General features: G+C 34.4%; 1 protein-coding gene across 5 annotated transcripts in view; it reads left to right on the forward strand.

Annotated features, from left to right (window-relative positions):
• Positions 1-27508, forward strand: part of Cnksr2 (connector enhancer of kinase suppressor of Ras 2) — a 222923-nt gene that overhangs the window by 127872 nt on the left and 67543 nt on the right. For 3 of the 5 annotated variants that reach the window (XM_005074246.4, XM_005074248.4, XM_005074249.4), the window contains 4 exons: positions 733-866; positions 3911-4122; positions 18555-18644; positions 20315-20529. In XM_005074246.4, the coding sequence (XP_005074303.1) occupies positions 733-866; positions 3911-4122; positions 18555-18644; positions 20315-20529 (651 nt within the window). The remainder of the gene's footprint in view (positions 1-732; positions 867-3910; positions 4123-18554; positions 18645-20314; positions 20530-27508) is intronic. The other 2 variants (XM_005074247.4, XM_021229609.2) reach the window with 1 other exon arrangement.

Below are 27508 nucleotides of genomic sequence, written 5' to 3' on the forward strand. Positions count from 1 at the left end.
GCTCATAGACTGATATATCATTAATTAAGTTTATACAGTATCTTTATCAGACAGCTTGCTACTCAGTACTTAAATCCAAGAGATCATTAGGCATGCAACCAAGGATGAGTGTTAAATAACGAGTAATATATGTACCTTTGAAAGATGAAGAGATTGTGTCACCTTATTCATCATGCTTTTGCAGATGTGATATAAAATGGCTCTGAACAGACAGCTAGCTATGTGTATTTATGTTGAGAGGGAGTACACTTTCCTAGAAAATTCTCTTCTGTGTTGATAGCCATTTTCATCTTCTCTGAGTATTCATGACATTCTTACTAACGTAATACTATAGTTTGTCAAATGTCAATCAGGATGTGAAAAACTAATTCTTTTAAGAATTACTTTTATATTAGCTTTCAAAAGTGCAATTCTGGCAAAGTTCATTTAAATACATTTCTTTTTGTGAGTGACATGAGTCTTCTCATGAATCATTGAATGGTATTTTTACTTTATAAATAGCTTTTGGATGATTAAACTATTGAAAAGGTGAGTTGGGAACTGCATGAAAAACTGTTGTATGTATTATTTCTTCGGGTGGGGGAAATATCCATATGGTAAATAACATTTTTCTGGATTTCAGCCAAGATCAAAACTTGTATAAACAGATCATTTTTAAATGGTAACTATGTGTCATTGTTGTTGTTTTGTGTTGTTTGTGTGCGTATGTATTTTCTTTTTCATTTTAACCAGCCTCTTATACCTAGAAGTCCCACAAGCAGCGTTGCCACGCCCTCCAGCACCATCAGTACACCCACCAAAAGAGACAGTTCTGCCCTCCAGGATCTCTACATTCCCCCTCCTCCTGCAGAACCATATATTCCCAGGTATAAACTACCAATGGTGTTATTCTGGGGAGCTTCTAGATAAAGGCTTCTAAAATATATAGTCAATTCTTAAAGAACACTTTGAATGTTTTTCTCAGGAATTCTAAATACATTCTAGAAAGCACTTTTAGTTATAGCAAATGCACTTTTGTTAATAATGATAACTACCATATTTTATTAAGTATGCATTGGACAGTATCTTACATTAATACCTCACATGATAGGAGAGTAATATTAAATAACCAAATTATTTTACAAGGTAAATAATAGGGAAGTATTTTTGCCTGTGAAGCTTCAATAACATGTCAGTGTCATGTACAAATTTCATGTTTTTAAATGGATAGAGTTTATAGATAATATTTATACATTCTTAAATAAAAGTGGGAAGTTGTATTTACTATCTCACATTTTAGTCGCTCACTAAATGAATATTGCAAGGGCATCGTTTATAGGATAAGAATCTTGATAGTATATAAACATAATACAGGTTTCACTTTGTATTTAACTAAACTTCTTTCCTTATGTTGTAAATAAATATTTTTGGGTCCTTAAGCAATTATGAGCTATAATGACTAATTTGTCTTATTAACTCTACTATGTCTCATTAAGTATAAAGAATATTTACCAGAGTAATGACCTTTAATCTGAATAGTTAAATCTGGAGCTTAGGCATACATTTATTATATTTGTATATGCACGTATAAATTTAAGAAAAATGAAAATGTTTATATTACAATGAATACATCAAGTTCTTCAGAAACTCATATTATAAATGCAGACATGTGCACACATTAATATATTTAATTATACATACATATGTGTATATATTGTTACTTCATTCCACTGGAAATTTTTGTTTTCTTGGTACATTTCTGAATTTAACATTATTAAGTATATTCCATATAGACATGTTTAATAAACCCGACCTGTTGATAAAAGACTGCTTCTCCATAACACTATATTATAGGAAAAGCCATCTCTTGTAATTTTCTGCCACAGAAAATGTCTTTATAAATATGACATAGAAAATCAATAGGTCTGAATTACCTTCTGGTACAAGCTGCATTAGTATTCATGTCACAGGCCTCATAGAGAAATGTGCAAATTTACGGATAAACATAACCTTTCTCCTGTGTTATGAATTCACTACAACTGTTTCCAAGCTAAGTGCGATGTCAGTTTCTTTTCAATAGAGAGCTTAACAGTAACAAGAAATACCAGGCAATTAGTTCAAGAAATGTTTTCAGCTAACAAACATTGAAATTTGTGCTAAGATATATATATATATATATATATATTGTATTCTTTATGTTTCCTAAGAACCAATTATATATTTATAATTCAATGCATTTGTTTTAGGAAGCATAAAAGTAAATGATTATATGAATGGTAGTTTTGCCTGGTAAGAAAATAAATTATATGACAGCTTTATGTTTGAGTCAGATTTGAGAATATTATTTATTACTTTCTATATATTTAAAATACTTAGATGGCAGTTCTCTGCATTTCAACATCTAAGCATTTTAATAAAGATACAGAAATACAGATTTCTGGTAGACTGAAACTCATAATTCTTAAATTAACATATTTTATAAATTCATCACTATTTTATATGGTGTAATAAAAGCTAATTAAAATATGGCTTATTTTATAAGTTTTTAAGACGTTAGCCTTGTTTTGATGTAAAATTAATGTTTTCTTGTTCGATAGCACCTATTTATGGTACCCTTTAGAGGAACAAGTTACACCTATAATCAATGAAACACAGTGATTCACTACAGGACAAAACATAGCATTCCATTCATGTCATGTTCTAGAATACAAATAGTTTCTAACAAAAAGCTTCTCACATACATAGGGAAACACCTCATAAGATAGATAATGTGTTTAAGTAATCCTAGGAGGGACCTTTCATTACAAGCTTAGTCATCTGTTAATTTCTAAAAACTATGACCTTGCACCTCAGACCACTCATGCGGAAAACATTAAACCCAAATTAGACATTCTCACAAAGAAACTGAGCAGTGCTCATTAAAAGTTTCACAGCATATAAATGGGGAAAAATGAAGAGATATGAATGGGGGGATAATATGTGGAAGCCTAGGAGAGGTTGGAGCAGGAAAGTATGTAGTGAGGGATGGATGTGATTAAAATGCATTGAACACACATGAAATTTTCAATAAAAATTAAATTATAACAACATACAAAAATAAAATAATACCTTAAAAGAAATATTTTTAGACAACAACAATAGGATTTAGGAATCCCATAAAATGTTAAGAAAATTTCTCCTTAAATTATTACAGATGAAAAAGTGGATTTGCTATTCCCCAAATCTCATTCTTAAATTCCATTTTACCTATTTTCCATCCTCCCTCCATAAGAAACATTGCTAATGTGTAATTTTTATGTAGTCTTTCTAAATGAGTCCCATAGGTAGATCCTTTTACTCTCAGGAAATATATAGTTTTAATATTTATAGTAATCATTAACATTAAAATGCATTTTTATTAATAGCTTGCTGTTTGAACTTCTTATAATACTGATTTATGTGGTGCTAATATTATTCATAAGACCATAGTTTCCCTTTATATTGGTGATTGAATCATGAATAACTGTGTTCTTCAGGAACACAAATTCTATCAAAAATCATTAAGATAAAAAGACAGGAAAGAAACATGGTTACATTGTTATCATTACACCTAGTATCTATCCTTTAACTAAAATAAATTTATGTGCTGAAATTATTTTTCTTCCTATGACATTACATATAGTGAAAATGGACTAAAGCAGAAGTTCGAATACCTATGGTGTATTTCTAGCTGTCCTTTATTATCTATATGATATTGAGGAAAGTTGTTCAGCCTCACTATTATTTTAAACAAAATATGAATAATTTTAACTAACCCTATAGTTCTCAAAGAAATCCCATAAAGATCTGAAGATATATATTGAAAGGGAATGCTATTGTTTGTTTTAAGGCCCCTCTAATTTTGTATGGCCCTAATGCTACACCCATCTCCTCTACCTTTAACTTGCTTTAGGGATGAAAAGGGAAACCTTCCTTGTGAAGACCTCAGAGGACATATGGTGGGCAAGCCAGTTCATAAGGGATCTGAATCCCCAAACTCATTTCTGGATCAGGAATACCGAAAGAGATTTAACATTGTGGAAGAAGATACTGTCTTGTATTGCTATGAATATGAAAAGGGAAGATCAAGTAGTCAAGGAAGACGAGAAAGCACACCAACCTATGGTAAGAGTTCTTCCCTTATTTAATTAAGAATACATATCCTCCCTGAGTTTCTTGATTACCTTTAAGACATTTGGAGTTGTGAGACTACTGGATTACTCTGAAATATTTAAAATTCATCAGTGTCATCATGTACTTCCAGGTAGACTGTCAAAATTTAAGACATGATATTAGAAAAATTTCAAGATTTTCCAAAAACTACTAAAGATTTTAACTCAGAATAGCATGTGAAAATCTTAGAATCACATATATTTCAGCCAGGCGGTGGTGGCGCACGCCTTTAATCCCAGCACTCTGGAGGCAGAGGCAGGTGGATCTCTGTAAGTTCGAGACCAGCCTGGACTACCAAGCGAGTTCCAGGACAGTCTCCAAAGCCACAGAGAAACCCTGTCTCGGAAAAAAAAAGAATCACATATATTTCTTCTATGATAGATGAAAAAATTAAAATCCGTCAAGTATAAATACTTATAAGTATGAATACTCATAACCAGCATGATTTCTTTTAAATAAAATCATTTTCTTAATCCTGAAGGATTTTTAAAGAACCCTTTAGATAGGCTTTACTGGAGAAAATATAGTATTAGGTATTATATTCTTTTAAGAAGCTATATGGTTGATTTTTGAGTAGAGAAAAAAATAACTAGAAAGGACAAACCTTATTTAGGGCATAGATTAACCTAGAATTACTGTGTTAGGATTTTTTAATAGTATAACTAAGAAGGTCACACAGTCATAAATAGTTCAAATAGATACAGCAAATGTTAGCTGAGTAACATTTGCTTGTTAAGGTACTTAAAATATAAAATGAGTGGATTTAATTGGAAGTCTATCTTTTTCCCTGTCCAGTTTCAAATTGATCCTTTAGAGTGAGGAATATACACTTTGGGAAAAAACAAAATCCTTCCTGATTAATTCAACCTGGATCCATCCTTTGTTCCCAGAAGAGCATTCATTTCTTCTTACTGGTGCTTAATTTCCTTAACACTAATGGCTAGATATGTAAAGTTTTGCCAAAAATTAACCTTCCAAATTGAAACCAAGCTCTGTATCGTGGCTCCACAGGTTAAAAGTGCTTGCTATGCAAGACTGACAATCTGAGTTTGGGCCCTGGAACCCACCGAAAAAGTAGAACAACTCTCAGAAGCTAGTCTGTGGTACCTGGTACCTCATGGTACATCCATACATGTACCATGACACATACACAAACCCCTACACGCATGCACGCACACATAGGTGAACACTTATATACATTTGTGTTCATCTCTGTGCATGTACTTCTTTATCAAGTGTTTGTATTTTTAACATAACTTCTTAATTGTTCTATTATGGTTGCACTTACATCAAACTGTCACATACTGGAGGTATTTGAAACTGTTTTCTGTACTGTTATATCGTAGGTAAAGAAATGTGTCATTTTTTATGCCTCCTTATTCTGATCCATGAGATAATATAAAAGTTTTATTTATTTCCCAAGTACTTACTGACCAGCAATTATTAGGTAGGCCATGTAGTACAACTGCTCTTGTGTTCTTACTTACTAGATTTTTCTACACATAAAAAATGGATAAATGCTTTATAGAAGGGGAAATTATCATCAAATATAGTCCCAGTGACATATTTACTGGGGCCACAGGGTTCTTACTTGAATAACTACAGATTGTTACTAATTTCACACTACATTTTAAAGGGTCTGGTTCTGTCATGTTCCATAAACATCTCTCCCCCAGGAAAATAAAACACCTTAAACCTTAGAAAATGTATACAGTCTATAGATTCCTGGTATTTCTGAGAGGAAAATAAATGTAACTGAGAGGAAAATAAATGTGTGCATGTTTAAGCAAGAGAAAACAGTCAACAAAGTTCTCTTTTTAATTATTGAACATCAAAAATATAATCATACCTCATAGTAATACGATTTACTCTTTCAAAGTCAGATCTTAATTGACTAAATGTACCTATAAGTTATATGAAATTCGTTTCCTTAATTTTCCCCAAAACTAATTTATTTATTTAGTCTTACTCAGCTAACATTTGCTGTATATATGCATAAAATCACCCAGGCACTAGGGATAAAAGGGTCAATAAAATTTAAATTCTACCTGTAAGGTAGGCATAACCCAAAGGTAAGAATCATTTGAAGATAGCAAAGTTGTTTCAGGTAAGTAGAAAAACGTGTATAACGTGTTAGCTGTGGAACTGAATCCTGGGAAGTCAAGCAAACAAACATGATGTTTCTGTTTAATTTTAAATGTTAAGTAGTCATCCAGGATTTCTAAATGCCTGTCATAACCAAATATCTAGTGCTCCTCAAATACCTAGGCCTGAGATCCTGAGTATTTCAATAAATCTTTACACTGAAACCTCAAAGCTTCCAATATAGAGTACCTCATACTTTGCTAAGTAATCAATGAAAACTTCTTGATTTGACTCCTCATGGAGTCCCACAACATGAACAGACCAATTATAATGCTATGGGGGAAGGAAATTCTCTGTCCTGGAATATATTACAAACAAGCAAAGTACAAAAGGTTCACATTCATGTTTTTCAACAAAGGATAGTAGTTTAACTTAATGGCTCTTGTATGGTACCTCAGATGTACTATATAAGCCCTTACACTTAGAATATTCAATTTAGTTATTAGTTGCAAATACTCTGATTTTCAAGTATGTAAACTGAGGCACCATTGCTTTCCTAGTACTTTTCTACATTGCCTCTTTACTCAAGGAATGTTTACAATTAAGAATGTTATACTGTAGGCTGAATGGGATGACATTGGAGGTTGAGGCATGAGGGCTGTGAGTACTAAAGAGGGAAAGCAGTATATTAGAAAGTTTCAGTAGGATTTTGAGGGTCTTAAGAGACATGACAGAGTCCATAGTACTGTTGAATATGCCTTAGCATATTTGTATATTAAGTTTCATATATGGATATATGAAAATATTGAGCCCTTTTTTTTTGGTCACCTTTGTATTTGTATTAATCTATTTTTTACATTTCAATCCCAGTTCTCCCTCCCTCCTCTCCCCCCATCCCCTCACTGCCCCCTCCTCCATGATGAGGGAAAAATATCATGTTGCTTTCTTTTCTCCTTGCTGCAACAAAATATCTGAAAGAAGCAACATTTTGGCTCACAGAGAATGTAGTCTAAGTCATTATGGCAGAAACTTGAGACAGCTGGTCACATTGCATCCATAGTCAGAAAGCAGATTCATGCTGGTACTCAGCTCTCTGTCTTCTTTCCCTTTATTCTGCTATCCTAGCCCATGAAATGCCACCACATTTAGGGTGGGTCTTCCCACCCCACTTAACCTAATCACGATCATTCCTTACAAATGGACTCAGTGCTTCGTCTCTTAGCTGATTGTAGATCCTATTATATTTACAATAGTTAATCACCACAGACAATGATAATCAAGCACATATTTAAAGACAGATAATTGGAAATATTCTAGTGGTGTGCTATAAAGCATTATTACTTAGCCAATATCCTCATCTTACATTATCTTCTAACTAGTTTTAAATGAACGAATTAAAAGGACAGGTATTCAGATAAACAATCATACATGCAGGTAAGGATGGTCAGGGGCAGCTTGTCTAAAAAATAGCAATACCTATTGAGCTTTTATTTACGTTCGGTACTATTTTGTGTATTTAAAGGTCCCATTTAAGCTTTCCAACAACAGCATGAGGTTTATACAAATAAAATCAAATAAAATGTCTGTTTGTACATGAAAAACATCTAAAATACAGAGAAATTAAGTCATTTGCCCAGCTATTATGTAATAGCTGAAATTAACTATTCCATGGATGCTTGTTGACCCTACCGGTGATAATAGACAGCAATGTATGATTAAAAAGTAATTGTCAAACCATATGAAAATCTTTTCAAAACGCTTCATTAGTACTTCCAAACTTGGGAATTTTATTTCAAGCAAGCAGAAATAGGCCTAATTTTATGTCTTAGCTTATATGTTGTTTTGTGTCACTCATAAGACACTGAATATGTATTTATATAGACATGGCCATGGCAGCTTTTTAAAAAAGCTTTCTGTATTGTGGGTAAGGAACAACAGTGTGGCTTATCACTTTAAACCAGGATAAAAGTGGTTTCATTTTATTAAAAATAAAAACAAATAATTTCAGATTATTTGCAAAAGAAAATACTGTTTACAAAAATAATCTAGCTTCTCTGTAGCATCAGCCCTGTCCCCGAATCCTGTCTATTACCTATCACTCCAGAATGACCCTGAAGGCATACTACTTTCTGCCTCACTTTTCTCATTCATTAAATGAAGATGATTTCTGCCTCATGTAGTTTTTGTGAGAGTTTAATGACAATGCACTGTAAATTGCCTCAGTACCCAGTATATTAGATAGCAATTTTCATTATTGTCATTACAGAATGAAAGGAAAATAGAATTACATCACTTTAACAATTTGGTTTCATCCTCTCAGGCTTCCAATACAAAGGTTGAATTCAATAATGATCAGTTGCTTGGCAACTTTTCAGAGCAGAAATACTTTCCACCAGCTTCCTCTACTAGTGGATTCCTTGGCCTTCTAGTTCATTATAGGACACCATTGCAGCACATTTTTTCTCAATATATTTTTATTTAAATTAGAAACATGCTTTCTTCACATGTTGATCCCAGCTCCCTCTCCCACCCCTCCTCCCTTGCCCCTCTACCAACCCCCACCCAATCCCCACACTATTCCCCAAGGAGGGTGAGGTCCTCCAAGGAGGATCTCCAGAGTCTGTCACTTCATCTAGGGCAGGGCCTAGGCCTTCCCCCATGTGTCCAGGCTGAGAGAGGTTCCCTCCATATTGAATGAGCTCCCAAAGTTCATTTGTACACCATGGTAAACACATTTTTATATGTAGAAATTCAACTAAAAAGTAGGCACAATTGGCTGAATCCCTATGTGGCCACAAGTAATCAGGTTTTGTAGAAAAGTGGGGAAAGCAGTTTTAAGTATCTCAATAACCATGTAAATTGGGAATTGGAAACCCAGAACTTTTCTGATTGGTTCAAAATCCAGCACGCCAACAGAAGCATACAAATTAATGCACATAGCCTTTTGGACATTATTATCAAAAATGTTATTATGTACATGTTGTGATTATATAAACTTAGTATCTAGACTATTATACCTAGACATTTTCAACTTCACTAATAAAAGGAAATCAAATCTTTCTCCCTTTTATTCACCTAAATAGTAAATGACTATAATGACCTATTGTGACAGGATGAGGACCAAATCCTTTTTTTTAATGTTTTATATTTGTTTATTTAAATTAGAAACAAACTTGTTTTACATGTCAATCCCAGTCCCTCTCCCTCCCCTCCTCCCCTACCCCCACTAACTCCCTATCCCATCCTCTTTCTGTTCCCCTGGGAGGTTGAGGCCTTCCATGGGGGATCTTCAAAGTCTGAAGTCTGTCATATCAGGTCCTAGGCCCTCCCCGGTGTGTCTAGGCTGGAAGAGTATTCCTCCATGTGGAATAGGCTCCCAAAGTCCATTCTTTTGCTAGGGATAAATACTGATTCACTACCAGAGGCCCTATAGATTGCTGAGGCCTCCTCACTGACATCCGTGTTCAGGCGGTCTGAATCAGGCCTATGCTGGTTTCCCAGCTAACAGTCTGGGGTCCATGAAATCTCCCTTGTTCAGGTCAGCAGTTTCTGTGGGATTCACCAGTCTGGTCTTGACCACTTTGCTCATCACTCCTCCCTCTCTGCAACTGGATTCGAGGATAGGGCCAAATTCTACTACTGCAAAATAAGAATGGTATCTGTACATTTCATAGTTTGTTATCATACTTACTGAATTACCTTTCTTTTTGTGTTAAAAATTCTTCTCTTTGAAGAAGTCAAATTATAACTAATGGCATTTTCAAATATTTCGTAAATGTTTAAATACACAGGATACATTATACTTTCATTTCTGAATAGATGGCTGCTCTCTTTCTTGTCAATTTTCATTATAAATAATGTCCTTTGAAAGTAAAAATCATGCTTAATTCATTAGCTATCCTAGAGAGAAAAGAAAATGTTGTACTATCCACAGGATGTCTATATTCAAGTAAGAAGTACTGTACCCTAAGAAGTAATCATAGAATTTAATGAAGTAGAAATATGATATGTATATAATGCTCACAGGAATTATTATTCTTTTGGACTTTTGAAAATATTATAAATGCTTTATGTTGGTTAGTTTCACAGAAGAGTTCTTTAGCATCAATCTAACTGTGATAAGGGACCATGTAACTGATGGATAAAAACAGAAAAGTCTGATCCTGATATGAGAACTAGGGTAATCATCTAGGGAATGCTCTCTTTCTCGTGTATACAACTTTATTGATGGAAATAGAAATGCATTAGTTTTAAAGTCAGGTAGACTTGATTTGGTGGCAGAACTTGGCTATAGTTGAACTTGATCTTAATTGTTACTACATTTATACCTCAGGGTGTTATCTGGAAAAACAGAGTGGCAGTACTATTACTACTATATCTGTAAGGACTAAACTTTAGATTACATATGCCAATTACTTATCACAGTGTTTATCTCATGGGATGTTCTTAAGAAATGGTACCTAAATAGCTTAGTAAGTGGTTGCTGCTGATAAATAATTTCAGTTGCTTTTGAATCATATTAGCTCTTTTTGTCCTTCCTGTTAGAGAGCCTATTAAATAATGTATTAAACGAGTAAAAGTATACCTTCATGTTTGACCTCTCTACTAAAGCAATAACCAACTATGTAAGTTATAGCAACTAAAAGAAAGGTAAGCATAACATTTTAGTTAATTTTGATATACTATTGTAAAAAGAAGACAGGAGCATGTAAATAACTAATAATACTGCAAACTACGTTTATCCCCAAGTCTTAGACTCCACTAAAGAAAACATCAGCTTACATTCTGGGTCAATTTCAGAAATCCAAAAATGACTAAGTATTCACACCTTCTTAAAGTCTTAGAAGAGATGTTATAAGATAAAAGGATAAAATGATGTGGAAAATAAAGGTATTGGAAACTCTTTAAAAATGGGCCCTTGAAAGAAAGGATTATTCTGAAAGAATTCAAGGAAACAGCAATTAGATAAAGTAGTAAAGAAAGGGAAACTTTTAATAGCACGTTAATATATAGGGAAAACTGTAAAGATAGCTGTGCCAGATTGGTTATTTAGTTCACTTATCAGAAGAATAAAAAGCCTTCACATGACATCACATGGTGCTCCCTGTACACACAGAATGGAGAAGCCAAGAATAGAAAATAACTTAACAATTCTCATCTAGAGGCAGCCCTACCCATCAGAGGACATTTGGCAATTTCTTAGCTATTTTGAGGGGTGTGAGGTTAAATCATGGCAGAATAAAGGATTCAGGGTCTTTTTTAATGTCATATTTTTATTAATTAAAATTTTCATTTATTTTGCATCTCATAGTTTCCCCTCCCTCCTCTCCTCCTGTACCCTGGCCCCACCTCCCCTCTACCCCCTCATCCATGCCTCTTCCATTTCCATTCAAAAAGGGGCAGGTCTCCCATAGGCATCAACAAAGCATGACAGGATGTACCCAGTGGGTCAAATAGAAGATAAAATTGCTGCTCTGCATCCCTGAAAGGTACTAGATAGTGTCCAACCATAAAAATGTCCAGAATGCTGTTGGTGAGCAATTTTGACCACCCTAAGAATCTACAGAAAAAGATACTGCAAAAACCAAAGTTAGAAACCTTATGTAATACAGATATCATTGTCTTGTTTTTTTGGTTAAAAGAACCTAGGAAAATTTCCCTCTGGAAATATATACCTAAATTTATTCATGATTAGCATATTCTCTGAACAAAAATAGTGTGTGATTATAACTGTTTGTAATTATGTATTCTGCCACAAGATAAACAAATAAACTAACCATGACATTCTCTGGAGCAGGACATTGATACATTATTACTCTGGTTGAAATTAGACTGCATTTCCTCCTATTGAAAATGTAACAAGAAGCAGTAGCTAACATATAGAGCTGTTAGTGTTAGCTTTCAGATCACAAATGTGGACTAAGTAATCTAACATTTTCTTGAGTATTTTCTTTAGATCCCTGGTTTTGAAAGTCCATTAAAGAAAAGTGGGTAAATAAGACTTGGATATCTGCATATTTTATATTCCTTTTGTAGATTAATAAATGCAAACAGCTTTGAATATCTTGTTTCATTTGGATTATAACCAGTGTTTCCTCACTGTATTTGAACATCAAGTCTTTGTTTCTTTGGGTCACAAAATAGCATTAACTTTCCAGTGGAATAAATGCTTAATAGAGCACATTTGGGAACAACTGAAAGGCTTGCAATTCAGCTTAAATACCCCAAATAGTTGGTATCAATAACAGAAATTTCTTTGCATTTTAAGATCCAACCTTCTAGAAAAGTTGTAGCCTGTCCCACGGTAGCCTTGTTAGATGTCTTCATTCATTTCTATATTTCAGAAAAAATCAGATAGAATATATTTATAGGATAAATTGTATTTGTGAAAAATTCCAAAGCAAAGTAAAAACAAATAGATCAGTGCATGGTATCCTATACTCTATACTTGCAGAATTACTGATATTATTGTTAAAAAAATTCTAGAATTCATAGAAGAAAATAAATCCTTAATAGAAAATATCAAGTGTTGTATTTAATGTTTTTCAAGAACAGGTGGCTAAAAGTCATCCTGTTTATGACAATGACTATCACATACATTACTATAAATAATTAAAACAATGTCCAAAAAATTAAAAGTCTCAATGTGACAACCTGTCATTGTTTTATGGATCGCATACCCTGCAATGCCAATATACTCTCCATTGTTCTAAGACAGAGAGCTTCAAGCACAGAGCTTTATTCAGGGCATGTGCTGACTCTTCATTAGCTCTTCATATAAGCGTCACAGTGTGTCTAGGAGTTGCAGACTCACTATAAAGACAGTTAAGCAAAAGCTATACAAATCATATTTGTTACCAATTGTTTCAGAAGGAACACAAATTGAATTTTTTATTTGTGCTATTTAGTGATCCATTACTGAAGCATTTTGATGTGTTGGGGAAAGCACTGGGATAACAATAGGAAATTGTCACATCATGGACTTCATATTTGCAAAATCATAAGAAATTAAAGATTTTTAAAAGTTTTTACCTAACTTTCTCACTAACTTGAAAAATATGATTTCAAAGAGATTAATATAACTAAATGTAAAAATTATTATAGGATGCCATTTGTTTTTAAATGTGAATCTAAAATTGGTCATCTTTTCACTTTCCATGAGGAAATGTTACTGCCTTCTGCATATTGGTAGGGTTTTCCATATTTCGTTTCACGAAGGTTTTTTTAATTGTTTTAATTTGTAGTTAATGTATGACGTGTGTACATTTAAACAAATAACATTGCATGTCCATGTTCTCTTTCTTGTTCAAGTCTGTATTAAAGCTGTTTTTAGCAAGAGGCCGATGTATTTTATTAAAACCTTGTTTTATGCGCTCTACAATATTCAAAGGAGGGCCCAGAATTCTTCTGGCACCTAGTATTTAAAATATCCTAATGCTTCCTCATTCCTTTCACAACTCTCATATGATTGTTGCTGCACAACAGCAAAATTTCAGATAAGAAATACTGACTTGTCAGATTCATCTAACTATATGACAAACTCATGTTAATTATACACACACACACACACACACACACACACACACACACACACACGTCCCTTCTCTTGGTAGAACTACCTTTATAAAAGGTAATTTGATTTTAAAAATAACATAGTAATCTAGCATTAAAATAACCATACGATTTTTAACACTGCTTCGCTTACATTATTCCCTATTTAAAGTATAGACCACTTTTATAAAGCAGTAGGAAAACAATACAATACATCCAGAACTCATCCTCTCCTCTCTCCACTCTTTCCAGCTCCACACTCCTCCGCTCTCCCCCAGAGCCACTGCTCATCCATTTCCCAGGCCTCCCAGGGATATCAACTGAACATGGCATAATGAAATGTGACTTATTTTTGGAAAAGATATCTCAATTGTTTTTTGTTTCTCAATAATGAAACATATATATATATGTATATATATATATATATACTTCATAACAAATTCAAAGTTGATATTGGGTTTTTATTCTTTATAATTGTTATTATAAACCATTCTGAAATAATCAACCCATTGAAATACTTACAAGTCAATTTTTCTCAAGATCTTTTACCTAAAATCAAACATTTTAGCTGTAACATTAAAGATTAAAGCACTTACTCTTACTTTATTAGATTCAGATACATTTTCATTCTCCTTCAAAAAATTACTAACTTTCCATTTAATTCAGTTTTTCTTCCTCTTCAAATGTGTGGTTCTCTACCTTAAATAACCCCAGGATGTTTTCTTAGAAATGCAGTCAACCATCTGAAAGTAATTTTTGTGTCTGGTATGTGAGTGGTTTGATGGGTGTATATAGGAAGCTTATAGCCTAAGCATTCCTTACTATACTCGTTTTCACCAAACTATTGGCTAAAATATTTAGAACAGATGTGTATATATGTAACTTTCAGACTCTAAAAAAAATCTTTCCTGTGAGAATTAAGTAGTATGTCAGACTTTTGGAGAGTTTCACTGCAGGTTTTTTTTTAACTTTTGCCAACTATGAAAGGACTATTGCTTCACAGGTGCACTTTATTATCCTGAAACTTAATGATTTGTGCATGGAGGAAGAGAAGGGGCAATGATAAAATTGGAAAAGGAAGCAGCTCATTTGTGTTCCAACAGACTTGCTACCCATGGAAGTGTTTTTAGAAGATAAATCAGGAAATAGGACTTGTAGTTCTGACTTGACTACCCAGCAGCTTTATAAAGCTCTTTTGGCTTTTTTTCTTGCACAAAGTGGTTCAGAGCACTTGTGCTCTTCCAGAGGACCTGAGCTCTGTCCCAACACCAATGTAGAATGCTCACTACAACCTGTATCTCAAGTTCCAGAAGGCCCAGTACCCTGTTCGAACATCCACGGGCACACCCACCTTTATGCAAATGAAGGCTCTCACACAGACACATAAATAAAAATCTTTTAAAATGTTTCCAATTGAAGTGGGTGGGCTGGGTTGATATATTACCTTGGATGAATGAGAAAGACAGAAAAAGAATAAAACTATGAAAATACAAAAACTAAGATATGATTTAGAGCCTTGGTGGTCCAGAGCATGAAGGAAACACTTAGGCTTTGCTTTTTAACAAGATGTTTAAAAGTACAAAGCAATTGCTGCATTTAAGGCAGTATTCAGATTATGTGGATACCACAAGACAAATACACCACAACAAAGAAGTGTGTTTTTGCCCATGAATTTATATTAATTCCCCTAAAATGAATACATAAATCATGCAACTAAATACTTATTAGAACAAAATTAGTATATCATGAAGGCCCAGGAGAAGAAATTAACAAGTTTTAGGTCACAGAAGAAATGGGTGTCTTTGCTTTGCTCTGAATGATACATGTGAATTTACAGAGAGAAGAGAGTAAATCCAGGCAGAGACTGAGTCCTGGTTGGGCAGGTATTTCAGAGAAAGAATAATCCACCACCTATGCTGCAGACACATCAGAAAAGTGAAATGGTCTGAACTGAGTTCATGTTAGTAATGTGGGAGTCCTAGTGGCCTTGGTAGTAGCTGTTTTGGTGGAGTAGTAAGGCAAAGGGAGCATTCAGACAGGAGATGGAGAAGAATTGGAGGTTGTCCACCCAAAGCAGCTTTCTAATGGCAATTTTTATGAAGTAGAGAAAGTGAGCAAAGTGATGTCTTGGTAGGTTTATAGGGCAACAATGGTAGCTTTAAGGCATCCTCTTTAATGCCTTTAAAGTGAGAGGGAATGAGATCAAATAAACAATCTGATAATTTGTGATTTCCTTAATATCTGGCACCCTTTCACTCTAACACCCAACAAACAAAAATCTCATGATTCCCATCTCTGAACCTGCAAAGGGCAGTCATAGCACAGATATGTAACATCTGTTTCCTTCGTGGAAGTAAAGAAAGATATAAGTGGACAGCAACAATATAGTATAATAAACATTGTGTATACACCAAAGGTATCAGGAAAGATGTTAAGATAACATAAATGGCATTCTAGTATTTCTAATGTCACCTAATAAGAACATTTGTAAGCAATTATGTGCAGTAGTGTTAAAAAGCAATTATCTCTTTAAATAATAATTTCTTCCTTCATATACCACCCAAGTACTGGAATTACAGGCATGAGATTACACAATGTACAGTTTTTTAAATTTTTAGTAACTTATTTTTTGCATTCCATTGAGTAGTAATTTTGCATCAAAATACAGTAAATAATTTAGATACATCATTTTAAAGTATTCTATAGTTATCTGTAGTCTTAATATTAGAAAATCATGTCCCATTTGGAGAGGGTTGCCGTTAATTGTAAATGAATAATCCTTATTTATTAGATCTTTTGCTTTTCAAAAGATGTTTTGATGATGTGTAAAGGTGCTATTAGCTGCTTTAGTTTGGTGTGCATACTAAAATGGAATATATATTTAAAACTAATTATAAAAGAATGAGTTGTGGGTATTTTGAAAAGTGTAGCAATTACAAAATTGAGAATTTGGGGAATTTATCCATAAAACAATGGAATAGGCACTGTTTTAAAGGCTTCTCCTCACGTGCTTACCCTACCTTTGATGGACAGAATATATTGAACTACATCATCTCACTCATTCATTCTGTGAAAAAGGAGCAGAGATAAAATACATAAGAATGTTAAAATCATAAGTGACCATTGTAGTTGTACACCTTGAAAATTTAAATAATACCACATTGTTGTTCCCTTAATTTATCATGTCTGGTTTATGCTCAGACTTTAAAATAACCTAGCAAATCATACTAAAGAAATTATATCTGTACAGATAATTCGAAGGTGTAGAGTTAGTAGATTTTTCTTAAAACTAGATTAAAATCTCACACAACAGCTCTTAATTTTTTGGGTGGTACATAAAAGAAATACATGAAAGTAAAAGGGTGATTTCTAGGGACACAGAAGAAGGAGAAAGGAAGATAAGAGTAATGAACAGTAGATGTGATCTAAATGTACTATCTACATGTGTAGAGACAGAATGAAACCTCATAGTTTCATAATTACCACATGCTAATTAAGTGACAAATGGAATTGAATTCATACAGTGAAGAGAGGCAAGAGGGTAACTGAAAGATTAAAAGGGAGAGGATTGCTGAATTTGCAGTTCTGTATGAAATGTATTAGAAATGTATTAAGTGTACTTTGACAGCGGGTAATGCTACCCAAAATTATGTCACAACTGGTATTCATATGCCTTGATTTGAATCCTTATATTAGGCATTTACCAGATGTGTTTCCTTGAGCATATTACTTAACTGGTCTCAGTTTCCTCATGGTAAAATGTAAATACTCATAAGCATAAGGATTTAGTGATACAGTACTTATAAAACTCTTAGAAAGCATGTGCCATATAGTTTGTGAGTTTATGCAATTTTATTGTTATGATTATCTTAGTATCTTTTATGTTCCGAGCCTGTGTAAATTTCTGGTTTTCATTGATTCAGAATTTATTAAACTATTGCCTCTTGTCAGATGTATCTTTTTTAAACTTTTTGGTAATTTCATTTTCATTGGCTATTCTGTGCTTCAGGAAATTGAAGTTGAACAAAATAGTTGATTACTGCTATACTAGGGTGTTATATTTAAAGTCTTTGCTAGGACTGCTGCTTGCTAAATTAAAGTTGTTTTCACTGAATATAAAGACCCAGAAGGAAAATGGACAAAGAAGTGAATACTTGATTCTGTAAACTACACAAGCTTATTATATCAAAATAAGCACGTCTGGATTTAACTATAGGCAGTGAAACAGAATCCCCATATTGGTAGGCATGGTAGAATCCAAATGCATGGTGCTATGATTTAGAAAAATATAAGTTAGTTTGTGATAATATACCAGAGACAGTAGGTTAATTTCCTAAAAATAAGGTTAAATGCAAAAGTCTGTTACCTTAGAAGTGAATAGTAAAGACATAGATTCATAGACATTAGGGAGTAAGACTGAAATCTATTACTAAAATGAAAAGAAATATGGAAGCTGTGATCTTTTTTGTAAAAGATTATATACCCTTAATATCCAGGACTCCCAACAGAGCAAACATGGAGTATTCTTTATTATCTATAAAAAGTAATTTAAAGTAGTATTATCTGGACAGTTCTTAGAGGCAGTTTCACCTTCTGGCTCAAAACACACATATTCTTCATCCACACGTGCCAACCGTAATGTTGCATATGAGAGTGTGTTTTGTATACTGTAGCTGAAAATCAGTATAAGTATAAGCCTACCTGGCGAAGAAAAACAATGTGATGTGAACTTTGTTCTCTGTGTTTAGGCAAGCTACGACCTATATCTATGCCAGTCGAATATAATTGGGTGGGGGACTATGAAGATCCAAATAAGATGAAGAGAGATAGTAGAAGAGGTAAGTGTTCTAGAATTTCAGTGTAGGATGGGTTATTTTAACAATAAGCAAAATTAAATGTTCTTTAAATAGATTATTATGGCTTCAGCAGAAACTAAGTGAAATCAAACCAACATTTGACTGTCTTGACCCATTAGTAATAGGTATCTTATATGAATGCCTTCTAAGAGACTCTAGGCAGATAATTACACAGAGAAAGATGAATAAGTTTGTAAACTGAAAGGTAATATTTTGAAAACAAGGTCAGAAGTGTGAAACTGCATAAAAGAATTCATTTAAGTTCAATAAATAGAAAAACAATTTTGTCTTCAGTCCCAGTTAATCAGCAGTGCATCTCACTTCATTCACGAAACCTCATATGGTAAAACCGCATAATGAGCATTGAAGCACATAGGTTTAAAACAAATGTAGAATGGAAACTGGGTCAGTGACTCTTTACTGAAACCATATAAAAAAGGGAGAACAGGTACTTTGTGCTTTTTCTGTTGTTTGCTATTCAGTGTTATTCTTTTACATGGGAGTGGGCTACTTTTGAAGTATCTACCCAAAGTAAGTTTTTACATTCACGTAGCCTGTTGCTGAGGTGAGCAATAAGGAGCAAGTCAAACCTTCATAGCTTAGTAGACTTTAACCAAGTCAAACCTTCATAGCTTAGTAGACTTTAACCAAGTCAAACCTTCATAGCTTAGTAGACTTTAACCAAGTCAAACCTTCATAGCTTAGTAGACTTTAACCAAATCAAACCTTCATAGCTTAGTAGACTTTAACCAAGTCAAACCTTCATAGCTTAGTAGACTTTAACCAAGTTTGGATATGATGGGCCCAGCTTTGGAAAGAGAGAGTACAAATTGTAGATGGACAACAAAACCAGAACTGTTCTAGAAACTAAGCTTCCTTTATGGTATAGTTGACCCATTTACTTATTATTTCTAATGAACTCTAAAACATCCAGACCACATGGACAAGCAAGCATAAAGGTCTGCTTTGTAAGTCTCCTTAACCCTTGTTTTGAGGAGTGAGCATTTCAAAATGTTAAGAAGTTAAAGTAAACTGTCAGGTTCCTTCACATACATATATTAATTCCATTTTCCAAGCTTCTATATCTAATCTCATTAGTTTTATTGTATAAATCAAGAAAAATTTAAATGCTTATCGTAGGCCATCTCTAAGATATTCTTTAGGACTTCTTATAATAGTGATATCCTGTATGAAATTTTTATATTAACCACTAATTTACTACTAATTTAAGGAAAGATTCTATAAACTAAGTTTGTAACATGGGTTTTAACTTCTAAGAATGTTACCTAAAATATTGTAGACTATTATTTGTCATCAAGGTTTAGGAGTAATTTTCCTTTGGAACTTGCTACAAATTGTAAGTTCCACCCATACAGAGCTTAAAATTTAAGTTCTGAAGGTGATTTTGATGTGGTTACTCCAGAATTAAAACCAGGAGAAATAATACAAAGGCTATATATTGTTGCCTTATAGTTCCAAAGAATTAAGTCCCACTCTGTTGTCAATGTGTGTGTATATATATATATATGCATATATATAGTAAGTTAAATCAAGTTAAAGTAATGAAATAAAATCTTATAGCACAATTTTGAAAGAATGGTACATTTCAGATATTTGCATATTTATATCACTGTATTTCTCTTTTTATGTAGAAAACTCTCTTCTTCGATATATGAGCAATGAAAAAATTGCTCAAGAAGAATACATGTTTCAGAGAAACAGCAAAAAAGACACAGGGAAGAAGTCAAAAAAGAAGGGTGATAAGAGTAATAGCCCAACTCACTACTCGTTGCTACCTAGTTTGCAAATGGATGCGTTGAGACAAGACATCATGGGCACACCAGTGCCAGAAACCACACTGTATCATGTAAGTAAAAGAAAAAGCTCTTTCATACAGCCTTTCTCGGAAGGCAAATTACTTTTGTTGATGAAATCCAGATTTTTTTCCCTTTGCAAGATTTTTATAATAGGCTAACGTTAGAAATTGACCTTAAAATTATTTAGGATTGATTTGTTTTGCAGCTCATATGATCAATGTATTCCTATTTAGTGGCAACCTTTATTTTAGTGAAATAATTTAATAGGCATGATATTGATAGAGAAAAGTAATTAGGTAATTACTCATTCGTATGTCGATACATAGTACTTGAGCAGCTCCAGAAATCCAGATTAGAGATAGAATGTTGAATATTTCATGCTTCTACTTTAAAAGGAGCACCCACTATGTGCTATTAAAATGGAAAGACACAACACACCATTCGGCCTAGGGAGATGATCCAGTTGGAAATGTGTTTGTTGCACAAGTGTGAGGACTGAGTTCAGATTTCCAGCACACAGGTAAAGTTAGGCATAGTGGCATTTGTAATCACATAATCTAGTAATCCTAGTGCTGGGAAAGTAGAGACAGAAGAATACTCACAACTCACTGCTTAACCAACCCAGCTGAATCAGCTGTTCCATGTTCTGTGGGTGACCTTCTCTCAAAAGTAAGGTGAAGGGCCTAGAAAGATATCTCCATGTTTAAGAGCACTAGTCACAAGATGAATGGTCACAACCTTCCGTAACTCCAGTTCCAGGGCTTTCAACAGTCTCTTCTGGCCTATACAAGCACCAGGCACATAACTTGATACACAGACATATGTGCACAACAAACACCAAGCACACTAAATAAATGTATGTATGTATGTATGTATGTTTACAAATATGGCAGACGAGGAGTGGTAGAAGAAAACAACCGAAGTCGAACTTCAGCTTCCACATGTGCACATATGCACACAAGTGAGCGCATACACACATGCACATGGAAAAGCACAGCATTCTATGGGGTAGATATGCTGAGATTTCCATCATAATTGAACTTATGTATGGGAGGATGCCAAAAAGCATAGACACAAGAAAAGTTACCCTATTCTTCAGGGAAAATAAGAAGCTTCATCATGGGCAGCAGTTGAGCCAAGAGTGAAAAATTAATGAGTAATGATATTTTAATGAGAATATAAATGCTGATCATCACAAATGTGTGATATGACATGTCCCAGATGACTCCATGAGTTTCAGAATTTCTAGTTTGTTATATGATGAAGAGTCAGTATATGCACCTACAAATGTAGAGTAATAAAGAGCTTATTGAAGAATTTGGGGCTGAAAACATGATCAAATTGGCATGTGACAGTTTTCTAATGAAATAGCATCACTTGTAAGGTCAAAGGCAGGACCATTAATTCCATCCCAGATGGATTATGAGAAACCAGAGTACTAGCCATGTGGAAACTGAAAGTCTTGTTAGTCATTCCCATACAGCTTGGGCTAAATAGAGTTTGTTTTAGTAACAGAGCCATAGCTTCCACTTCCATTTAACCATGGAAAACTGACTAAACATGACTGGGGAGATAGCTCAGTCACTACTGAAATAATTGTTGTACAACAATGGGGACCAGAGTCCAGATCCCTGTACCCACATAAAATTCAAGCATGGCAATACACACCTATAACCCTAGTACAGAGGAACCATGGAGACAGGAAGATCTCTATAGCTTGCTAGACAGGTAGTCTAGCCTTATTGGTAAACTTAAATTCAATAAGAAACCTTGAAAAACATGTAATATCTTTAATTAGTAGTTAGAGAACTGGAACTTAATGCTTAAAGTATCAAATCTACCATATTGTTAAAAAGGTATACCATCTAAGAATACAAGGTGTAAAAGAGTTAAGAACTTTATATTTGAGCCAGGCAGTGGTGGCACACACCTTTAATCCCATCACTCGGGAGGTAGAGGCAGGCAGATCTTTGTGAGTTCGAGGCAGGGCTGGACCGACAGCCTCCAAAACAATACAGAGAAACCCTGTCTCGTAAAACCAAAAGAAAAAAGAAAAAAAAAGAACTTTATATGAACTGTTTCTTGGGGTTACCATCTTAAATTAGCATTCCTATTCTCATAAATCTAGATTAGAAAAAAAATTTCCTTTCTGTGGATTGGGGTTCTGTTAGCTTCAGTGCCCACTTTCCTTCCCCCCAGGTCCATATCCCCATGTCTCTTCCTCTACAGGAGACTAAATTGTCCTATCTAAACCCATTAAATAGCTGAAAATCATATTATTCTTTCCAGCAACATCTAAAGGTAACATAAAAACAGTATTCTTTGATAACCTGTGAATGGGGCTACTTTTGTTATCATCACAACTCAGAACAGCCATCTAATCACTGAACTTCCTCTAGAGTCTGGTTCCAATTATAATTAACAGCCTGAACAAAGATCTCAAGATGAGGGACAGGCAGCCTATTCAAGAGCAAAATTGGTAATTGGAGATGAAACTGGAGAGGGAGCAAGAGGCCACTTTGATTCAGAGGAGATTAGCTGGTAGAGAGTTTGGGTTTAGCCTTAGAAGAGTGGGGATCGATCAAACACATTTATATATACAGTGTGTTCCATTCTGTCATACATGCACAGACTTGTGTATACTAGAGAAACAACAAAGAGAACGAGTAGGCAATAAAAGGCAAGCCAAAATGCTAAGAATATTGTGTGTTACCTAGGAGGAGAAAGTGTTGCCCCTTGTCCAAAGATTATTCATTACTTATTGAGGAAGACCAAAAACCTTGTAAAGAAACTTCATTTATACAGGCTCATTTTAAAATGAAAGGTTTTTTTCTTTATGTTATAGTTTCTTGAAAACACAGGCTCAGGTATCAATATGTTACTTAGTGATAAAATGGTTATCTTCATTTTTCCTGATTCTTTGGATAACATGGGTGTTTTTTATACAATAAGACTTACGGGGAAGTTTGAACATTGAGTTTCACAGGTCACTGTTTCTGCTATAGTACTAATTCCATGAAGTCTAAAGATGTTGCATTCCAATTTAGATAAAATGTTAATTTGATGTAAGGATTTTATCAGCATTTTATAGTAATATCATACCTTGTTAAGTTGTGGTGAATAATTCCATCAGTAAGGAAGTGACTGTGAATTGGAATGTCAGTGCCCTTCTCAATATTTTCCACTTGGAAACAGATCCTATTACAGTCCCAGGGAAGGCAACCAGATTAATTCCCTCACACCATACCTTTTATGCTCTAGTGCAGAGATTCAGTTCCGGCAAGTCCTTGCTTTCTTCTCTTCTTGGCCTTCTGATTAGAGAGATTCCACTATGTCTATCTCATCAGCTAAACATTCTTTTTCATTCCTAACACCAGTTTTACTTGTAGGTAAAATAGGCCAGTTCTCTGTCTGAAAATGAGAGGTTGTGAACTGACCTCACAGCACACAAAGAAAAGGCAAATAGTAGTGAATGTATGTATGAAATCCAAACGTTGCAAAAAGCCTTTATGAAGATAAAGAATAATTGGATTGCCCTAAATCTCATCTTTCAGTGTTTTAGAAGAAGAATTTGGTGCCACCTTTCAAAAGGGCATTATTTAGTGAGGCAGATCAAGAACCTACTGGAGTAACTTTTAAAAAAGTAAAGGACGGTGTACATTTTTGCTTAGTACAATATGTGAACAACAGTATGCTGTCTCATTAAAACTGCAACAAATTTATCAATTATTTTTCAATCTACACACAGAGATACCAGAATGAACAAAATATGATTGGATATCCATGCACCATGCTGGTATACTTTCATAATATGATTTTTTAAAAGTTTATTAACAGATTTTGAGTAGGTGTTGAAAAAATCTGTTACCATATTTCCCCAACATTTCTGTAATTTATCTTAGTATTTTAAGATGTAAGTGAAAACATTTAGCTGTTACATTATTTGTAATAAGCAGGTTTATCCATTCTGATAATTTGTGAGGAAATATTTTGTAGAGTTAAAAAGTCATCAGATAGGTTGAGTTGGGGGAAGAACAGAGAAGGAGAGCAAGGAAAGAAATATCGTAGTAGAGGGAGCCTTTATGGGCTTAATTGGAAATCTGGCCCTAGGGAAATCTCCAGGGATCCATAAGGATGACCCCACCTAAGAATCTAATCAGTAGTGGAGAGGCTGCCCTTCCCCTATGATGAGATTGATGACTACCTTAAATGTCATCATAGATTCTTCATCCAGTAGCTGATGGAAGCAGAAGCAGAGATTCATAGCTAAGCGCTTAGCCCAACTCCTAGAATCCTGTTGTAGAGAACGAGGAGTGATGAGCAAAGAGGTCAGGACCATGCTGGGGAAACCCATAGAAACAGCTGACCTGAGCAAGTGGGAGCTCATGGACCCCAGTCTGACAACTGAGGAACCAGCGTAAGACTGACCCAGGCCCCCTGAACGTGGGTGTCAGCTGGGGGTCCTGGGCAGTCTATAGGGCCTCTGGCAGTGAAACTTGTATTTATACCTAGTTCAAAAATTGGCTTTCGGAGCCTATTCCCTGTGGAGGGATACTTGCTCAGCCTAGACACATGGAGGATGGCCTGGATCCTGCCCCAAATGATGTGACAGACTTTGATGATTCCCCATGGGAGGCCTCACCCTCCCTGAGGAGTGGATGGGGGGGTGGGATGGGGAGACTGTGGAGGGGATGGGAGAAGGGGAGGGAGAGGGAACTGGAATTGGTATATAAAATAAGATTGTTTTAATTTAAATAAAAATTAATTTTAAAAAACTAGTAAAAAAAGTCACTGGAGAGGTGTTAAGACTTTTTGTTTATTTTTAAGTTATCAATTAACTTGAAAAGGGACACGCTGCCTAGCACTTTATAAGTATTAATTAATTAATCTTCAGTAACCAATGAAGAAGACTGGTGTTAGCAAACTGAGACACATATATTAAAGTTATTACATGGTGGAACTGAAATTTGAACATCAGTCTTCCATTTCTTCATCAGTATTTTAATAACTCTCCAAAAGTAGTATAACTTTATCAGAAAGGTAGCAATTCTAGTAGTGACAGCTATCTATAAATGTAAACCATAATCTCAAGAATGATAGAATAGAAAAGGTTGATAAGTATCACTTCTATAATTAAATATTACCTAATATTTCCTGATAACATGACAAGTCCATGCCAGAAATATGCGCACAATTGTCGAGTCCTCAAAATGACCCTATGATATTGGCATTGTTGGTTCTTTTTCAGTTTGCAGCACTAAAAGGAACAGAGACTATTCATTTTACATACATATAGAAAGTATCAAGAGTTGAGGAATGGAGGATTGGATCAGCCATTAAGGCTAGGCTCACAACCAAAAAGTATCACAGTTAAATCCAAAATACCTATCTTTAGATGAATAAAGACATTTTCACTTGGGAAGTTTACCATCTAATGGGGAAGGCAAGACTATCATTTTCTATAATCAGAATATAAACATCAATTATTACGTTATCTGAAATTATTAAGGTTGGTTTGCCTAGGAGCTCTCTTATTTAACTATAATGTTTCAGGATCACATGAACTAAAACAAGAGAACAATTAATATAAGTGCAAAGAAGCAATCTGTGAGCCAACTACTGTTTAGAACTAATTTTACCCAATTTTGAATTTATTCACCTAGAAAATGGCTTCAATACATTGTGACATGTTTATGTGGGCTAATTGGTTATTTCAAAATTAAATATTTACTTTGCCAAATCATAGTAGCACTGACAAAGTCTCACACAACAGTCAGACCTATGTAACATGTCTGTCAATAGTTCACTTCTGCTGAGCTGTGTCCCTAGCAAAAATGTGTTGGTGCTTTGGGTTTGACCCAGAAGTGAAAATCCTTCTTTGATTTTTATGGACAACTAGTAATTTCAGCCTTACATATGTATGTGCCAAATAATAGAGTTTCAAAATAGCAGAAATGAAATACAACATTATCAGTTATGACTAGGTATTGCTTTTTTTTGAAATTTCATAGACACAACTGAATAAGACTTATTTATATATTATATACACTTCTATGATTCTGTTAGCCTTCAGAACATGATTTATTTGGCAGTGTGTGTGTGTGTGTGTGTGTGTGTGTGTGTGTGTGTGTGTGTATTTTGCCTGCATGTGTGCAAATTGCCCACAATCATTAGAACTGGAGTTGCAGATCATTATAAGCCACCTAAAGTTGGTGCTGGGAACAGAACCTGGGTCCTGTGTAAGAGCAGTAAGTGTTCTTAATCACTGAACCCTCTCCCTCCAGTCCCATACTAGATAATTTTAAATTACAAGTTGAATAATCTTAAAATGATATATTTATTAAATGATAGAGTTACTATACATTTAACACCAGTAAACCTGGTGTCCAAGAAACCAGGCCAAAAAGTAACAAGGCACAAGTGTAGATCATTCTAATTTACATGGTTTTCAGAAGAAATCATTAGATTTTTTTTAAATTACTGATTGTTTTAGTTGCTGTTCTTTCCTATTATAAATTATGAGTATAGTTGGTTACCATAAATTTTGGTTTACTTTACATTAATCACTTTATCCTCTAATATGTAGTAATTCGTGTTTTACCATAGTTGTCTGAGAATGACACTGTGAATCACCCATATGTAGCAGTACCTATAAAGTATTACTGCATTGGTATAAACAACCTATTTTCCTTCATTAAAAAGTATGGGCATGAGGATTTATGGACCCAAAGGGTATGTTGATGTGTCTTAGAGGCCCATAGACAAAAACAATTGGGATTCACTGGACATAGTGTTGCATGCCTGTAACCACAACACTTGGGAAGTACAGGCATTAGGATTGCAAGTTTTAGGCGAGCCTGGTCTACATATCAAGGTGCTGTCTCCCCATAAAAGCAGAAAGAAGACTTAGTAAAGAGGAAACTCAATGCAGCTGAATATGGGGAAAAAGTAAGGCCGTGTAATAAATAGCTTGAGATATCTTTTAACATATTGATGAACATCTACCAAGACTAAGATAGGAAAAAAGAA

Source organism: Mesocricetus auratus, unplaced genomic scaffold (assembly GCF_017639785.1).
Source record: "Mesocricetus auratus isolate SY011 unplaced genomic scaffold, BCM_Maur_2.0 Super-Scaffold_100003, whole genome shotgun sequence".
In the NCBI taxonomy this organism is placed as follows: Eukaryota; Metazoa; Chordata; class Mammalia; order Rodentia; family Cricetidae; genus Mesocricetus; species Mesocricetus auratus.